General features: G+C 47.0%; 1 protein-coding gene across 3 annotated transcripts in view; it reads right to left on the reverse strand.

The window, feature by feature from the left end:
• Positions 1-17,290, reverse strand: part of ARFGEF3 (ARFGEF family member 3) — a 402,727-nt gene that overhangs the window by 31,593 nt on the left and 353,844 nt on the right. For all 3 annotated transcript variants that reach the window (XM_069234334.1, XM_069234333.1, XM_069234332.1), the window contains one exon: positions 13,059-13,187. In XM_069234334.1, the coding sequence (XP_069090435.1) occupies positions 13,059-13,187 (129 nt within the window). The remainder of the gene's footprint in view (positions 1-13,058; positions 13,188-17,290) is intronic.

Below are 17,290 nucleotides of genomic sequence, written 5' to 3' on the forward strand. Positions count from 1 at the left end.
TCCCAAGTCATATGCCAAACGTGAGCATTGAGTTGCGCACACTGCGTGCAACCTCTAGGTTTCCCACCATTAATGGACCGGAGCCTTCGTGGTGTAAGGTAGGTCAGGAGGACATATTATATTGGGTATATTTCAAATGTGTATTCCAGGATACTTTAATTATATGGGTAATCCAGTACCTGAGACCACTGTGCGTCCGTGAACTCCCTGCCTATCACCCTCTTCCAACATTCCCTATGTACTGTCAGAGGGCATCATACCATTACATTAAAAGCCTTATAGAGTCAGATCACCAAATGTCTGGCTGACCCTATTGTCACAAGCAGTTGGAGAACTTCATGCGTTGGGGCTCGCGTCACCAGTGCCCTACACGACACGAAATGTTCAAGCCAGTCTTAAATGTTGGGAATTGGCCTGCCTATAGATCATAGAGTTCAGCAAGCTCCCCAAGGCATCAAGATTCCCAGCTGAAAACTGTCTCCCGTTGTCACCACTCCGCTCTCAGTCCAGTCGCTCAACTGTGCAGCCGTAAATGTACCAGTGTTTCACCGTGTGGAAGACCGACCAAAGGGAGTGTAGGAAAGTACCATCTTGCCTGGCATGTTACCCCCATATTTCACTGTATATATGTTGTTTTAGTGTATGTGTCACTGGGACCCTGCCAGCCAGGGCCCCAGTGCTCATAAGTGTGCCCTGTATGTGTTCCCTGTGTGATGACTAACTGTCTCACTGAGGCTCTGCTAACCAGAACCTCAGTGGTTATGCTCTCTCTGCTTTCTAAATTGTCACTAACAGGCTAGGGACCAATTTCACCAATTCACATTGGCATACTGGAACACCCTTATAATTCCCTAGTATATGGTACTAAGGTACCCAGGGTATTGGGGTTCCAGGAGATCCCTATGGGCTGCAGCATTTCTTTTGCCACCCATAGGGAGCTCTGACAATTCTTACACAGGCCTGCCACTGCAGCCTGAGTGAAATAACGTCCACGTTATTTCACAGCCATTTACCACTGCACTTAAGTAACTTATAAGTCACCTATATGTCTAACCTTCACCTGGTGAAGGTTGGGTGCTAAGTTACTTAGTGTGTGGGCAGCCTGGCACTAGCCAAGGTGCCCCCACATTGTTCAGGGCAAATTCCCCAGACTTTGTGAGTGCGGGGACACCATTACACGTGTGCACTATACATAGGTCACTACCTATGTATAGCGTCACAATGATAACTCCGAACATGGCCATGTAACATGTCTAAGATCATGGAATTGTCACCCCAATGCCATTCTGGCATTGGGGAGACAATTCCATGATCCCCCGAGCGTCTAGCACAGACCCAGGTACTGCCAAACTGCCTTTCCCGGGGTTTCACTGCAGCTGCTGCTGCTGCCAACCCCTCAGACAGGTTTCTGCCCTCCTGGGGTCCAGCCAGGCTTGGCCCAGGAAGGCAGAACAAAGGACTTCCTCAAAGAGAGGGTGTTACACCCTCTCCCTTTGGAAAAGGTGTCAGGGCTGGGGAGGAGTAGCCTCCCCCAGCCTCTGGAAATGCTTTGATGGGCACAGATGGTGCCCATCTCTGCATAAGCCAGTCTACACCGGTTCAGGGATCCCCCAGCCCTGCTCTGGCGCGAAACTGGACAAAGGAAAGGGGAGTGACCACTCCCCTGACCTGCACCTCCCAGGGGAGGTGCCCAGAGCTCCTCCAGTGTGCTCCAGACCTCTGCCATCTTGGAAACAGAGGTGCTGCTGGCACACTGGACTGCTCTGAGTGGCCAGTGCCAGCAGGTGACGTCAGAGACTCCTCCTGATAGGCTCTTACCTGTGTTGCTAGCCTATCCTCCTTCCTAGGTAGCCAAACCTCCTTTTCTGGCTATTTAGGGTCTCTGCTTTGGGGAATTCTTTAGATAACGAATGCAAGAGCTCATCAGAGTTCCTCTGCATCTCTCTCTTCACCTTCTGCCAAAGGATCGACCGCTGACTGCTCAGGAAGCCTGCAAAACTGCAACAAAGTAGCAAAGATGACTACTGCAACCTTATATCGCTGATCCTGCCGCCTTCTCGACTGTTTCCTGGTGGTGCATGCTCTGGGGGTAGCCTGCCTCCTCTCTGCACTAGGAACTCTGAAGAAATCTCCTGTGGGTCGACGGAATCTTCCCCCTGCAACCGCAGGCAACAAAAGACTGCATCACCGATCCTCTGGGTCCCCTCTCAGCACGACGAGCGTGGTCCCTGGAACTCAGCAACTCTGTCCAAGTGACTTCCACAGTCCAGTGACTCTTCAGTCCAAGTTTGGTGGAGGTAAGTCCTTGCCTCCCCACGCTAGACTGCATTGCTGGGTACCGCATGATTTGCAGCTGCTCCGGCTCCTGTGCACTCTTCCAGGATTTCCTTTGTGCACAGCCAAGCCTGGGTCCCCGACACTCTAACCTGCAGTGCACAACCTCCTGAGTTGTCCTCCGGCGTCGTAGGACTCCCTTTTGTGTCTTCGGGTAAGCTCCGGTTCACTCCTCTTCCAAGTGCCTGTTCCGGTACTTCTGTGGGTGCTGCCTGCTTCTGTGAGGGCTCCCTGACTTGCTGGGCGCCCCCTCTGTCTCCTCATCCAAGTGGCGACATCCTGGTCCCTCCTGGGCCACAGCAGCATCCAAAAACCCTAACCACGACCCTTGCAGCTAGCAAGGCTTGTTTGCGGTCTTTCTGCGTGGGAACACCTCTGCAAGCTTCTTCACGACGTGGGACATCCATCCTCCAAAGGGGAAGTTTCTAGCCCTCTTCGTTCTTGCAGAATCCACAGCTTCTACCATCCGGTGGCAGCTTCTTTGCACCCTCAGCTGGCATTTCCTGGGCATCTGCCCACTCTCGACTTTGTCGCGACTCTTGGACTTGGTCCCCTTGTTCCACAGGTACTCTCATCCAGAAATCCACTTTGGTTGCATTGCTGGTGTTGGTCTTCCTTGCAGAATTCCCCTATCACGACTTCTGTGCTCTCTGGGGAATATAGGTGCACTTTACACCTACTTTTCAGGGTCTTGGGGTGTGCTATTTTTCTAACCCTCACTGTTTTCTTACAGTCCCAGCGACCCTCTACAAGCTCACATAGGTTTGGGGTCCATACATTATTCGCATTCCACTTTTGGAGTATATGGTTTGTGTTGCCCCTATACCTATGTGCTCCTATTGCAATACATTGTAACTTTACACTGCTTGCATTACTTCCTTTTGCTATTACTGCATATTTTTGGTATTGTGTACATATATCTTGTGTATATTTGGCATCCTCATACTGAGGGTACTCACTGAGATACTTTTGGCATATTGTCATAAAAATAAAGTACCTTTATTTTTAGTATATCTGTGTATTGTGTTTTCTTATGATATTGTGCATATGACACCAGTGGTATAGTAGGAGCTTTGCATGTCTCCTAGTTCAGCCTAAGCTGCTCTGCTATAGCTACCTTCTATCAGCCTAAGCTGCTAGAAACACATCTTCTACACTAATAAGGGATAACTGGACTTGGCACAGAGTGTAAGTACCCCTTGGTACCCACTACAAGCTAGGCCAGCCTCCTACAGGGAGTGTGGAGCGTAAATTGCCCTTCCACCAGTCTGGTAGATACATCGTCACCAACAATGTAGCACAGCTGCCAAGAGAGTCCCCGGCCTCCGGAACCTGACAGCTGGGTGCAGCAGCCAGGCTGGGATCCCTGTCATTGCTACTAAGCTCCTCCTGATAAGTGCCATCCAATCATGAACCACCCATTGAAGCTGAGCCGCCAGAAAGTATAGTTCAAAGTCTGACACTCCCAGGCCACTCAGCTGGTGCCTAAGGGTGGACAAAGCCACTCTGTGGCGACACCCATCCCAAACTAACTCCCAGAGCTGGGAATCTAGTTGTCTAGTTGTTTGAACCAGGTCCCCGGCACACTGACCAGAAGGGTCGTAAAATAATACAGAGGCCTCAGGAGCATCTCCATTTTGAAAATGGCAATTCAAGCCAAAATTGGGAGCTTCATTGACCTCCAGAAGGGAACACAGGACTGCAGAGAACTCAACGTCCCACCGAGATTACCCTCCTGTATGTCTCCCAGATGGTGGTAAATCTAGATTCCCAGATATTTTAATATTTGCAGTACCCATTCTAGGTCCTGTGGGGCCTCCACAGGTTGCTCATACTCTGGAGACGCCAGGAACAGGCACTTCTTTCCCAGACTGACCTTGAGGCAAGAAAGGTCATCAAACTCCTCCAGTAGCTGCATTCAATGTTCAGCGTCTAAAACCCCATCTGCCAAGTATAGCAGGAGGTCGTCTGAGGTAACAAGACTATATATTCCTGTCCATCCACAGCGAGACCCTTACCCTTACACTCCAATCTAACAGTTTCCACCAATGACTCAATTGCCAGGGCAAACAGGTGAGGGGACAGTGGGCACCCTTGGCACATACCTTGATGTACATCATGCTGTTGTGAAGCTGTGGAACCTGTCCTCACTCTGGCTGTCAGGTTAGTGTAGAGCAGGCGTACCCACCAAATTCAATAGGCCCGAGGCCAATCACCGGCATGACCTCTTCCAAGAAATTCCATCAGACCATGTTGAATGCATTCTCAAGGTTAATAGACATAATCACTGCTGCGGTGTTAAAAAGTGTTTCAGGATGGTACAGTAAGTGGTACAAACGCCAGAGATTAAGGGAGTGTTACGTGCCGGGATAAATCCGTTCTGGTCGGAGTGTATGAACTGTTGCATGTGGGGTAAGAAATGGGATGCAGGGACCTTTCGGAGTAATTTATGGTCCATGTTAAGCATGGAAAGACACCGAAACCCTGAAGGTGGTGCAAGCGGGCCTTTAGACTTGGGAAGCGGTGCCACTAGGGCATCATGGTCGATACCGTTAACACTCCCGTCTCGTAAGCCACCACTTAAACCTCTGCTAATCTGGGCACCAGCAGTTTACCGTAGGCCACATACAACTGCAGGAAGACCATTGGATCCTGGAGTTTTGCCCGGGCCATTCCTTTGATCGAACCCTCATCTCTTGAGGTGTCACAGGGCCCCCAAAACACCTCACACCTCCCCAGGCAAAGTCTTGAGTGGAAGTCATCAAAATATACCCTCATCAGTGCTGTTGGTACCGTAGCTGAACATCTGCACGACTCAAGATAGTAATACTGAAAGGCCTCATTACTAGAAGCGGGTGAAAACAGCACTGTGCCATGCGAAGCCACCAAACTAGTAAAGGGGGTGCCCGGGAGCTCTGGTTTAATGAGCCTGGCCAATAGTCTCCTAGCATTCCCATTTTCTTCATGGGCCTAAAGAACATATTCCGTATAGTTATGGCAGCGCAATCACTCCAGTGCTACTACACACTGCTCTTTTGAAGTCCTCTGTCTCACTAGTGTATCCGGGTACACGTTTAGTCCCTGGTCAAGAGGCTCCTACACTGACTGGCCCAGGCAATGTCCATGGATAACCACCTTGAAAACCTCCCAGTCTGTCAAACAACTAGAAGCTGTACCCCGGTTGAGATCAAAATAATCCATGATAGACCCCCTCAGGGAATATCTATAAGGAGTGTCCACAAGAACAGCTATATTCAGTCACCATGCAGGGACGGCTATCCTGAAGCTGAAAACTCAGTAAGAGGGGGCTATGGTTCTAGAAGGTTCAGCTGAGGTATTCTGTCTGTGTCATAGATCGGCTCAGCCGAGACAAACAGATGTAGCGGTCTAGGCATGTGTACAATTGATATATGTGTAAGTAGTATGAATAGACCCTCGCCTCCCCATGCTGAGCTCTCCAAACGTCCTCAAGCCCTCAAGCCTGCAGTCAACATGGAACACTGCCACCAACCAGTAAATCAATGCACCCAGCATAGGGGGAGTCAAATCATTCAAGTCAACGTTAGCGACACCATTAAAATCTCCCCCCAAAAGCAGCCATCCGTGTCTAAGCACTCTAATGAAGTGGAAAGTAATTCAAGAAATGTGGTCTGTTCTTGGTTGCTCCCTAATATTATCTGTCTACCATAAAGTCTACCTGAGACCAACACATAGCACCTCTCTTTGTCTATTACAGTGTTTAACGCCTAAAAGGGGATCCCTGCCCCCAGCCACAAAAGGCCCCTCTAACATAAGCAGAGTACTCCATAGCAAATATGTGTTCTGCCAACGGTGCTGCCAATGGTGCACCTCAACCCCCACCAGTAGCGTTTCCTGCAAACTAGCTATATGACCCCCCTGTGGCAAAGACAGAGGTGTATGCTGTGATGCCTAGCTGTGGCCCCAATCCTCTAATATTCCAAGTCAGAAGCTTAATCCCTGGGCATGTGTCAGCCATTGGCAAAACATCGCAATAGTTGTCCACATCACATCATCCTTGAAATATCTATGTGCCAGCCCAGGACACCCCACCACCAGGAGCACTACATAGCCCTCGCTATCCTTGAAGGTCGGTATCCACAGGGCAGGAGCAGCGTCACCCATGCACAAGGAGGGGGAACAGTAAAGGTGGTATCCCACTCAGCAGGTCCAGAAGGCCAGTCAACAAAGGGCCACAAAGGGGGAACCCACACACAGCCAACTCTACACAACAGGCACCCAACTACACAGGCCAACATCTGGCAAAGCCCCAACAGTCAAATAAGTACCTCATCAGTCTGCAGAGTCTTATGTAGGAAAACACCACTACTCTGCGCCGAGTCCTCCGAATCCGATAGACCAGAGCGTTGGGCAGAGAACTCGCTCCTTCGTCCTCCAGTCTGTGCTCAACGATCTCTGCTGCAACCAGCAGTGCTGCCGCTCCATCCAACTCTGTCCTGGGCCTGGTCAACTTCTTGAGCATTCGTCGCTGAGGTGTGTTAAGGATGCATTTCCTTGACTTATGGGTAGCAGCCAGGTTCTCGGCATGAACCTTTGCCAAGAGGCGTCCTGGCTTGAGGGCCTCCAGCCATGACCAGGCCTCCAGCCACGACCAGGCCTCTTTGGGGTCACTGCAAAAGTGAGCCTTGCCATCCAACATAATTTTGAGATGTGCAGGGAAATACTGTAGGCCCTCCTCTCGCAGCGGCTGCTTCACTGCCAAGAAGGATGGTCATTGTGACTGAATCGCAGCAGTGAAGCCAGGGAACAGAGACACCTTCTTAGTCCCCACCTGGAGTGGGCCAACCTCTCTTAACTGCTGCAACAGCACATCCCTATCCCTGTAATGGAGAAGTTTAGCCACCACTGTCTAGGCGGCCGACCAGGGGCAGGTGGGCAGGCTGGCACTCTGTCTACCCTCTCCAGTGCAAAGAATGGAGTCAGCTGAATTGGGCCAGTGCAGTCTTCAACCAAGTCTCCAGATAATTGACCATGTCTCCAACCTCAGTAACCTCAGGAATGCTCAAAAGGTGAATGTTATTACGTTGGTTGCGACACTCAACATCCCCCACAAGACGCTTCAATACTCTTACACTCTCTGCCAAGCTCGTGACCTGGACAGCCAGTGTCTTCTGATCTGGCCTGAGTTCCTCAATGTGCGTTTTAGCTCCTTTCACTCTATCAGCCTGTTTGTGGTGATCCGCACCCAACAGCCCCAATTCTGCTGATAATGTACCTATTTCATGCTGGAGAGTGTCTTTAGTGTCCACAGTAGGTTTCAATATCTTGTCTAGTTGAGCCTGAAGAGGAAGTGGTTGAGATCCTCTACTCTCCGCAGTCGAGTCTTCATTCTTGGAATGATCCGTAAGGGCTGGCAAAGGCCCATCCCACTCTGGTTTTAGATTTGCCCATGACAGCGTCTACAGGACGAAGAAGAGGCTAAGTCCATCTCCGGGCCAATCACGAACTGCAGCCCACAGCATGCCCCCTTAAGCGGTCTTGAACGAGGCCGTTCTCCTACGGCCATCCAGCACCCAAAGACGTTCACTCATCCACACAGTCAGGGGCTGCTCATAACCTCAACATAGTCCAGTGCTTCAGCCCCACAGACTCTGCCCCTTCCATAGTAGTGCAATCCAAGCAGTGCCAATGAGAAGGGAGTCTCTGGGGGTCCGTCTAAGCAAAAGGGCAGGAGAGCCCCTCACAGAGCAGCAGCAAAAGAGTGGCCTTGTTTGTGCACCAGACTCCTCAACGCAAGAGAGGCACACCGGGTCCAGACCAAATCAAACAGTACAGTGTTGCTCCAGGGGACATCAGGCCAGCTCCACCCTGCAGAAGGCACTGAGGAAAGGCACATCAGTCCCAAGCCCCCTCCCCGTCACCCATAGACCTCAAGAAAGAAGTACTGACCACCACCTCCTCAATCAGCAACTCACCACCAAGCCAGACCCATGAGTGCCCCAGAGTACAGTGCCTGTCCAGCCAGATCCACCACCACAGCCCAGGAAGCAACACCACTCTCCGGGCGGTAGGGCAGCCGATCCACACTCTTCATGCAGCGGGAGTCACCATAAAGGAGCACCTCCGCAGGTCCTCCTCTGTGCCCCCCGCTGTGATGTGAAGTTATGGACAGAGTTGGGGGCTGGGTATTGGAAGCCCCAGGTCCTCAAGAGTCCAAAGCGGGGAGCCCCCAGTAGGCGGTCTAGTAGCCTTGCGCTCACAGCGTAGCTTGGGCCCGTGCCGTCATCACAGCCGCAGCCCAGTCCTTGGAGCCTCTGGGGAATCAGTGGCACTCCACCTGTGCTCTACAAAAAATGCCAAGGTTCCTTGTCAGGGCTTCTTGGCTCGCTGCCAACCTGCACTGCCCATTGGGCTAAAAGAGCTGTGCCGTTCTCCAGGTGGCGGGGCTATCCCGGCGTGCAGCGGGTGTCTCCTGGGAGGAGAAGCAGCATCCAGCCCACCTGCTACACGGCTCAGCCACTCACCACTGTTGGCCCCCCCAAGTGCTCCCACTGCAGTCTCGGGCCCGGGCTGGGATTAGAAGCTACACTGCGACAGATGGAGAGCCACCATGTATAATCGCAGGGGGAGTTACAGCCTCTCTCAGCTCCAAGGGCTCAGTGTTCACAGTGCAACGCATGCCCGCTCCGCCATCTTGGCCCTCACATGCACTCTGGGGCTCTTTGTCTTGCCTCCATGAGGGGAAGTCCCCAGGCCCTGATTCTGACAGGAGTCACGCCTCTGCCACACTGCCCCACCAGGGACCGCAATCTCTGGGGTAGATGGTGTCCCAGGGCTGCAGAATCATCAGGGCTAAGCCAGGCCAATACGCAGCTGTAGGCTCGAGCATCCGCCATTTTGGGCCGGCAAGCCCTGCCCCCAAATGACCACTGTTAAGGACTAATTGTTATTGAAACATACAGCCAAAAAGTCATCATTCACTTGAAACTACCAGAAAAAGGATGCATCACGTTGGTTAACAAGGGCAGCTCCAGAACAGATATTGGATATCCACATGGGATAAATTCATGTATAATGCGCCTAGATGGGAATCATTTACAAAGTCAAACTGGCTTGAGTCTGGACCCATGGACCAACCTGTACATCCCTGAATGAGTGGACTGACAAAATTGTAATACAAGCACATTTAGGAATGTAGGGCCATATGTTTTAGTGATCCAGTGGCACTACTGGCATCTTTCATGTTACATTATAATTACCTAACTCAATACAACAGAGAAATCATCCACCAGGCCAACATCTTCATATTGCAGCATCCCGTACTTTTCTGGCAGTTTACAGTTCTGCCCCATGTGACAGAATGGGAGGTTATTGCCAACACCAGTAGTGGTGCTGAGTGGCAAATCTGCACCCAAGTGTTTCACAGATGTAGGGGTGTGTAGCTGTTCATGATAGTGAACAGCGTTTTAAGCAGTTAGTTGCAATTACTTGATGCGGGGTGAGAAGCCTGTAACAATCACTAGAGAAAAGCTGATCTCAGAGATAGATCAGGTTGCAACAGCACTATCACTTGAGAAGACAGAGAGGTGGGGTGCACAGAGAAATAATTGGATGGAGAAAGTGGTTCATTTTCACCAGCATAGAAACCAGATGGCAACACAAAAGGTGGCAGTAAAGCTAAGAAATACAAAAAATAACCTACCCTTTCATCAAATACCACCATGGTTTTGTTGATATCCCTTCATCTCAAGACACCCAAATAGCAAAATTAAATATTAATTGAATATGTTTCATCATTCCCTGTAAGCACTAAAACAGACTGGACAGCTTTGCAATTTGAGATTCCTTGATGCCTACTTCCATATCTCATCCACTCCTGTCATGCAGAACAGACTTTCCCCTCCCCATGCTATGCAACACCAATTACTTCCGAAGAAGTTCTACCCTTGCAGTCAGACTCCAGCTTCAACACAAACACGGGATTTTGATCTTCACAGCGGTAAGCATGGATCACAGTGTTCTTAGTGGCAGTAGCTAGGTAGCTTTCCAGTTGTACCAAGACGTGCTACATTCAAGCAAGTTATCTGCTGCACATTTCACAATCTTATAGTAAGCTAAGTGCAAGTATCATTGCTGGCGTCATGCAAAGTGCAGTGTCTCCGTCCATGGGCCCTTTGAGTGGGCCATTTAAAGTTTTGGATGTCGACCATAAACCCTTCATGTTACATCTATCAAAGGTTTCACTTGGGACAACCAAGAAATAGAGGAGGAAGAGAAGGCTGTGCAAGGTCTGCTCATTGAAGAGAGGACTTTCAGACCCATCTAATAAGGAAAAAGGGTCACTAAACAAGAACTTCAGCAGGAACAACTGGAAAGATCAGTTGGCGGGGAGAATCAGTGAGTCACCTCAGAAGATGAGAGGAATGAGAAATAGATGCAAGGCCATATCTCAGCGGAAACTCATCAGTAAGATCGGGCTCAGCTCGGCAGCCTACTTTACTAATGCTACTCAACTTTACTGAGCTAGAAGAAAGCAAGCAACACCTCCACCCTTTACACCTTTATATTGAATGACGGAAGAACGGAAAAAGTTTGCTAAACTGGGAAAAACAGTAAGAGTAATTACAGCTATGAAAGATGTTTTGTTGTGAAGAACAATAGTAGTGATACATTTTTGACAATAATACAATGAAGGATAAAAATAAACATTAAAAGAACAATAACAATACAAATATGTAACACAGCGAAAGATAAAGCAAAATATAAAGTGGAAATAAAACGAAATACATTAATAAAAGAATCATAAAATGAAATACTTACATAATAAGAAAATAAAAACTACTGACAATAACCTAATGGCAGTATTACAGTGGTAATGCAAAGCATTTAAATAACAAATCTTCATTAAAAAATTAGGATAGATTTGCAGCAGCTCAGAAGCAGAAACCCAGGCAGGTTATGGGGGGATGTGGCGAGGCAGTAGTACTGAAAGACAGAGGGCTGGGGACACTCACCTGACTGGGCAGCAGGTGGAGAAACAGCACTCTGCAACAAGGACAGGAGTGGAGCATAGGCAACTGCCATCACAACGAATGAGATGCCCACCCCAGAAGAGCCAAGGAGAAAGAGCATCTACTGTAAAAAATAGATGCTGGTTGCTTCAGAAAATCAGCGGTATGGGACTGCTGATGTCCCATGTGCCAAGGGGACTACTGTGATGTGTAACTAAGGAACTTGGAGTAGAAAGGCAGGTCCTAAGAAGCAGTTTAAAGTACAGGTGATCCCTAGGATGGATGTACATGGTCTCCTGCAGTTCAACTGACTGATACCTAGAACAGCTCCTCAAGCATTCCCGGAACGACATCGTAATGGTACTCTCCATACCTGGACATATCAGAGGCTTTTAGCATAAATCACATGTTTTTCTGCCAAACTGCCCATAGTAGAAGGCCTACTCTATGTTCACAATAACAAAAGAGATTACTGATGAGGCTGATGAATGTTGCTTCATCATGCGCCATCCGCACATAGCAATTAATTGATACATACTCTAGTCTGCTGTGCGGTGGGACAATCTTGCTGGTCCACTTTATTAAAAAGATTCTCCAATTCTTTTTGCATTATTATTAGCATTATTAACAATTCTAGGAAGCTACATGCAGTCTGTGTAGCAAGCCTTGATGGCCATAGAGAAACACCTGCACACAATACAAAGCCTGCTTTCTACCTAGAGTCTCATATAAATGACATATTTACTTAAAGTTCCACATATGTTCTGGGAATCCTCCATTCTTCTTTCAGCAGTCATAGTAACTGTTTCCAATGTAGTTAACTTTCCATCCTCTTTCACTCAGTTAAGTGTTTTAAGGTGTATATGTATCGATCCGGAAAGCCTTGGCTGCAGCCCGTGTTTGTTAGACCACTCCATTAAGCGTGTATCTATTACTGTATACTGCTTGCACCGGTGTAATATTAATTGTTACTGTTGCTACTATTCATTTATTTAGAACCACAAGGCACCTTTCATAGCTACACATCTCTTGCTTAACATAGTTGGAATTCTTCAAAATAAGAGCAGAATATGGCTCCCTGGGTAAGCGCTTCTAAAATGGCTGCGCACTGGAAGGACCGTGCCCTACCATAAAACTCCAAATGTCTGCGGTTCTGCTCCGTGTTTTCGAGTTCATGCGCTGAATGATACAGTCACTGAGTAAACGTAGGAGCTGTAAATGGTACAATTTTGGTAAAATGGTCGCACAACTCGGGCAGGTTCAACAACTACAGTGCAAAGCTCTTGATTCACATTGTATCTATAACCGAAAAATACCTCCGAATGCCTCTCCGATTTGATTCTTCAGGGTGGGTTAGGGCTAGGGGGGGGTGTGAAATTCATGTAATTTGCCTTTGCGCAGTTATGCGAAATTTTGGCAGAAATCTGTGTAAATATGTGAAATGCAAATGACTCATTTTACACTATATTTTAGCGTGAAAAGCACCCTAGCGTCAGTTTTTGACAAAAGGACACATTTTGCGTTAATATAATTGAACAAAAAACATAAATGTGCCACAAACAACAGCCCCTCATGTTCTGTTCCTGTGCATTCACTGGATTTCCTTTTTTGTTTTTTTTACCAAAATGGTGCATAATTGCACAAAACAGAATTTCCGAAATTAAACCAACTAAGCTGACGCAATTTATATTTTACCCATCCCTAGTCATGGATATTTATGACTTTTCTACTTACCGGGTACTTTGGTAACTTCTCGCAGCAGCTCAAACAGCAAATCCAAGGTGGGGGGCTGGTGCTGCCGGGGACAGTTAGAGATGGTGGTAGTCAACTGTTCGAGCAAGATGATCCAGACTTCTATAAGGCCTGCAAGAAAGACGATGTGGCGCTCTGGTTAGAAACGTTCAAGCCTAGAAATGTATGCAACAGCCAATCCACGGAGAAAAAGTTACGTTGAACTATGTGGCAAAAATAAACAACAGGTTCTGATCACTGGTAGTACCGCTCAGGTAAGAAGAGAGACTCGACTTTCTAACCATGCCATAAGGTAACAAGAAATTCAACAGGAAGCAAAAAGCATGGAAACATTATAAGCAAACCTACTCTTTGTTTAACATTACCTTGTTTGTAATAAAAAGGAAATATGAATGCACAAATAAAAGGTATATATATATATATATATATATATATATATATATATATATATATATATATACACAAATGGCAATTATTATACCCTGTTTGTAATCTCCAAAGAACTGCTTGTAGGGTGGTGTTTCATTTATTGTGTTCATTAAAGGCAAGAAAAGGAGGATTAACGACATTGGTTTTGCATTCAAATTAAGTTCCGCAGTCAATAGTTGACAACTGGGTAATCAATATATCATAAAGGCAGAGGCAGACGTGTGGTTTGGTTGGTGCAACATCTGTGCTGGCAAGTGCGTTTCAAAAAAAGCTGTAACAAATTTTAATCTGACACGTAAACCTTTATCAAAAGTAATAGATTGAAATACTTGCATTTACTCTCTTTCTACCACTGTTGCTGGTGAACTGCAACACATTTTTTGCAGTTTTATATGGCCCAATGAACACGGGCCAATGGCATTGGGGCATTTTACAACAGCACCAGATTACATTACACATAGTGCGGTTCCTTTTTGTTGGCATGGGGAGATTAAGGGATTTGTCCAGAATCACAAAATGACGAGCAGATGTTGAGCAGGCACCGGGTTGTAACACCACATCTCCTCATTATGCATTCACTACTCTTTTCATGAAAGTAAGTTTACTTTATCTCTATGTACCTCGTCCTCCTCCCAGACATTATATCATGAGGGAACTCCCTCAAAGGACAGAAAGAAACCACATAATTCAAAGTAAGCCACACCCATCCACCTGAGTGCGATATAATCAGTAGCTTACCCAGAATCCTCCTGCTATTTCCTTCTGTTCAGGACCTGGACGCAGGACGTAGAAGTAGGTTCACACACTGCACCACTCACCTAAATCCTTCACTCAAGTAGGGATCCAGAACATTCTAGGAGCTCCTCCTGGTTTTATTAAGGCTTGTAGCCTACACCACAACTTTGTTGGATGTGAGGAGGAACCCTATGATGAAGCATGCCATCTATATGTGGGTGAGGGCTTTTATCCTAAAAAGGAAACTTTTCCCATTGCAGGACACATTGCAACACCTGAAGATTTTCTTACCACAGGAAAGCATGCTTCATCTTCAGTCTCCGATAAGGGGACCTCGTTCCCTAAGTGGTGTTGGCAAGGTGCTGCCTGGAAGTTCAAGGACATTTGACTGCATGTGTTTTCACTGTTCCTTTGGCTTGACTTTATCTTGCCTCCCCCCCATTCTCAGCTTTCCCCTTAGTTGTTACTCTCCAAATGTTCATCTCTTAGACCATCCAGTTCACCTCTTTAGCGGGGTCAAGCAGGAACAGGGTTGGTGGTTAGCTGTGGAAACTCTTCAGAAAGGAATGCACATGCATCCGGTTCAGCCAGTGATGATCACCATGGACGCCAGCAAGACAGGGTGGGGAGCAACCTAGTTGCAGCAACCTTATCAACAGAAATGGTCGAGTTTGGAGCAGAGGAGGTCGTCAAATGCGAGGGAGCTGACAGATGTTCCAGGGCTCTCTAGAGGCTCAGAATCTTAATCTCTCAAAAAGATGACTTGATATGGACAGACAATATGGTATCCATGGCTTATATCAAACACCAGGGCAGTACCAGGGTTTGAATCAGGTGGCAACAGCAATCGGTCTCTGGGCTGAGAGCAATCTCTTGAGTCTTTCTGCAATTCACATCAGGGACATCTCACAGGCAGATCTTCTCAGGAGAACACTTCCTTCTTCAATGCACCTGTCCTTATCAAGGACAATCTTTACACAAATCTGCAAATCTGGATCTCTTCACATCATGAAGCAATGCAAATGTTCGGAGATTCTGCTCTAGTTTTCAGGAGGAGGGAGCCTGGTGGATGGATGCTTTGCTGATTTAGTGGCCTCCAAGGCTCTTTCATTCATTCCCTCCTTTTCCACTGATCCCAAAACATTGGCAAAAATTCAAATGGAAGGGGCGGAAGTGATTGTGGTGGTTCCGTGATGGCTGAGATGTACTTGGTTCTCGATCCTCAAGAGAAGATCTCTTTGTCTTCCATGGGTCCTTCCATCAGTTCCATTTCCACTCAAGAGTTTATACCCTCCTCTAAATTTGACTCTCTTCAGTTTTCCTCCAATCTGGTGGAAACATTTCAGAATTCTGAAGACCTCCAACCTTGAAGGCTTATTCTTGACACTGTAATTCTTTTCACAAATGGTGTTTCGTGCATGATCTTTGTGCTTCTTCTGCTCCATTTTAGGCAGGCTTGCAATTTCTGGTGGAAGGCTTTCATCTCAATCTTTCTTTTCCACTCTTAATACTCATTGGTTTGCTATTAAAGCCTTTAGGGAGTTTTCAGAACCTGAAAAGGAGACGGAGTCAGTGGCCAATAGGGTCTTTAAAAGCTTTTCTATCTCTAACCTATGTTAAAATCTATTTTTCCTTCTTGGGGTTTTCCTTTTATGCTTAAGGGCTTGCAATTACCTACTTTGGAACATCTGGGTGAGGAAGATATGAAACTCTTCTCTTTTAAAGTCCTCCTCCTAGTAGCAATTACTGCAGCTTGGTGAACTGGTATTTTCGTTTTCTTCTGTGTTGTACTCCTTTCCTTAGGTTCTTTGATCACAGGAAAATACTAAGAATAGTCCTGTCTTTTCTTGCTAAGATTTATTCCTCCTTTCATTGTTCTCAGGAGGTGATTCTTCCTTCTTTTTTTCCTTCTCCTTTATTGGAGAAGGAGCATGCTTTACACTCTTTGGGTGTTAAAATTGCACTTTTAATTTATTTCAACGGGTCACAGGCATGTCGCAAAACAGATCATCTGTTTGCAACATTTGGAAAAGAAGAAAGAGGTAACAGAGTGGCCAAGTCCACTCCCAGCAGGTGGTTAAAATCCACTGTAATGAGATCTGCCAAGTGGTTACTTGGTCTTCTCACTCTATTTTCATCAACCATTACAGACTGAATAATGTCATTGATGGGAACACAAACTCTGATGTGGGGGTTCCGAAGTCAGCTCTGTAGTAGTCAAAGTTACAGTGTCTTAGTGTGTTTCACAATCAAGTATGCATTAAAGGCTTTGGGGTGTGCATACTTTGGTTTGGTCTTATTTATTGTCAAAGGCATATGATTTGGTATACCTCATGACGTAATGACTGGAACGAGGATGAGGGATGTAGAGGTAATACCCTGATTACTTACTGGTAATCTTCAATACTCATAGTCGTCACAGTCATACAGTCATTAGCCTGACAGCTAATTTGCTATAGCAGGAAGATTCTGGGTAAGCTACCGATTACATGGCACCAAGGTGGATGGGTGGGGCTTACTTTGAATTCTCTTGTGTTTCTTTGGGAGACTGCATGACATAATGACTGCAACAAGCATGGCTACGACTGAGAGTAATGAAGATTATGGGTAAGTAATTGGGGCATTTTGTTCCAGTCTCCCCTCGACTGTACTCTAAAAAGTGCACTTCTAGTAAATATATGGCCTTCATGCTTTGCCATTTACTGAGTATCAATGATCAATTAATTCCGAGATGTATACTTCGTCACACAGGAATTCGGTGACTGCATGTATCTTCTTCCCACCCTTTACCAAGTAATTTGAAAAGATGCAACGGAGCAGAAGGGGGCACAGATGCAAATGAAGACACATACCTGTGCTTAAAGGAACCAAAGTTCTTTATTTCCCAGAAACTACTTGAAGGGATCTGCTGCAAGAGGAACTGGTCCCTGCCATGTTTTATCTGTGTGTTCCCTGGCAGAAACATAACCCCTGGACACTGGCCTCCTCCTCCTCTTTCTGCTCCTGGTGTCTGCTGGTTGGCTTGGGCAGATGTGCAAGCTACAATGCTA

The sequence above is a fragment of the Pleurodeles waltl genome, chromosome 5 (genome assembly GCF_031143425.1).
Source record: "Pleurodeles waltl isolate 20211129_DDA chromosome 5, aPleWal1.hap1.20221129, whole genome shotgun sequence".
Taxonomy (NCBI): Eukaryota; Metazoa; Chordata; class Amphibia; order Caudata; family Salamandridae; genus Pleurodeles; species Pleurodeles waltl.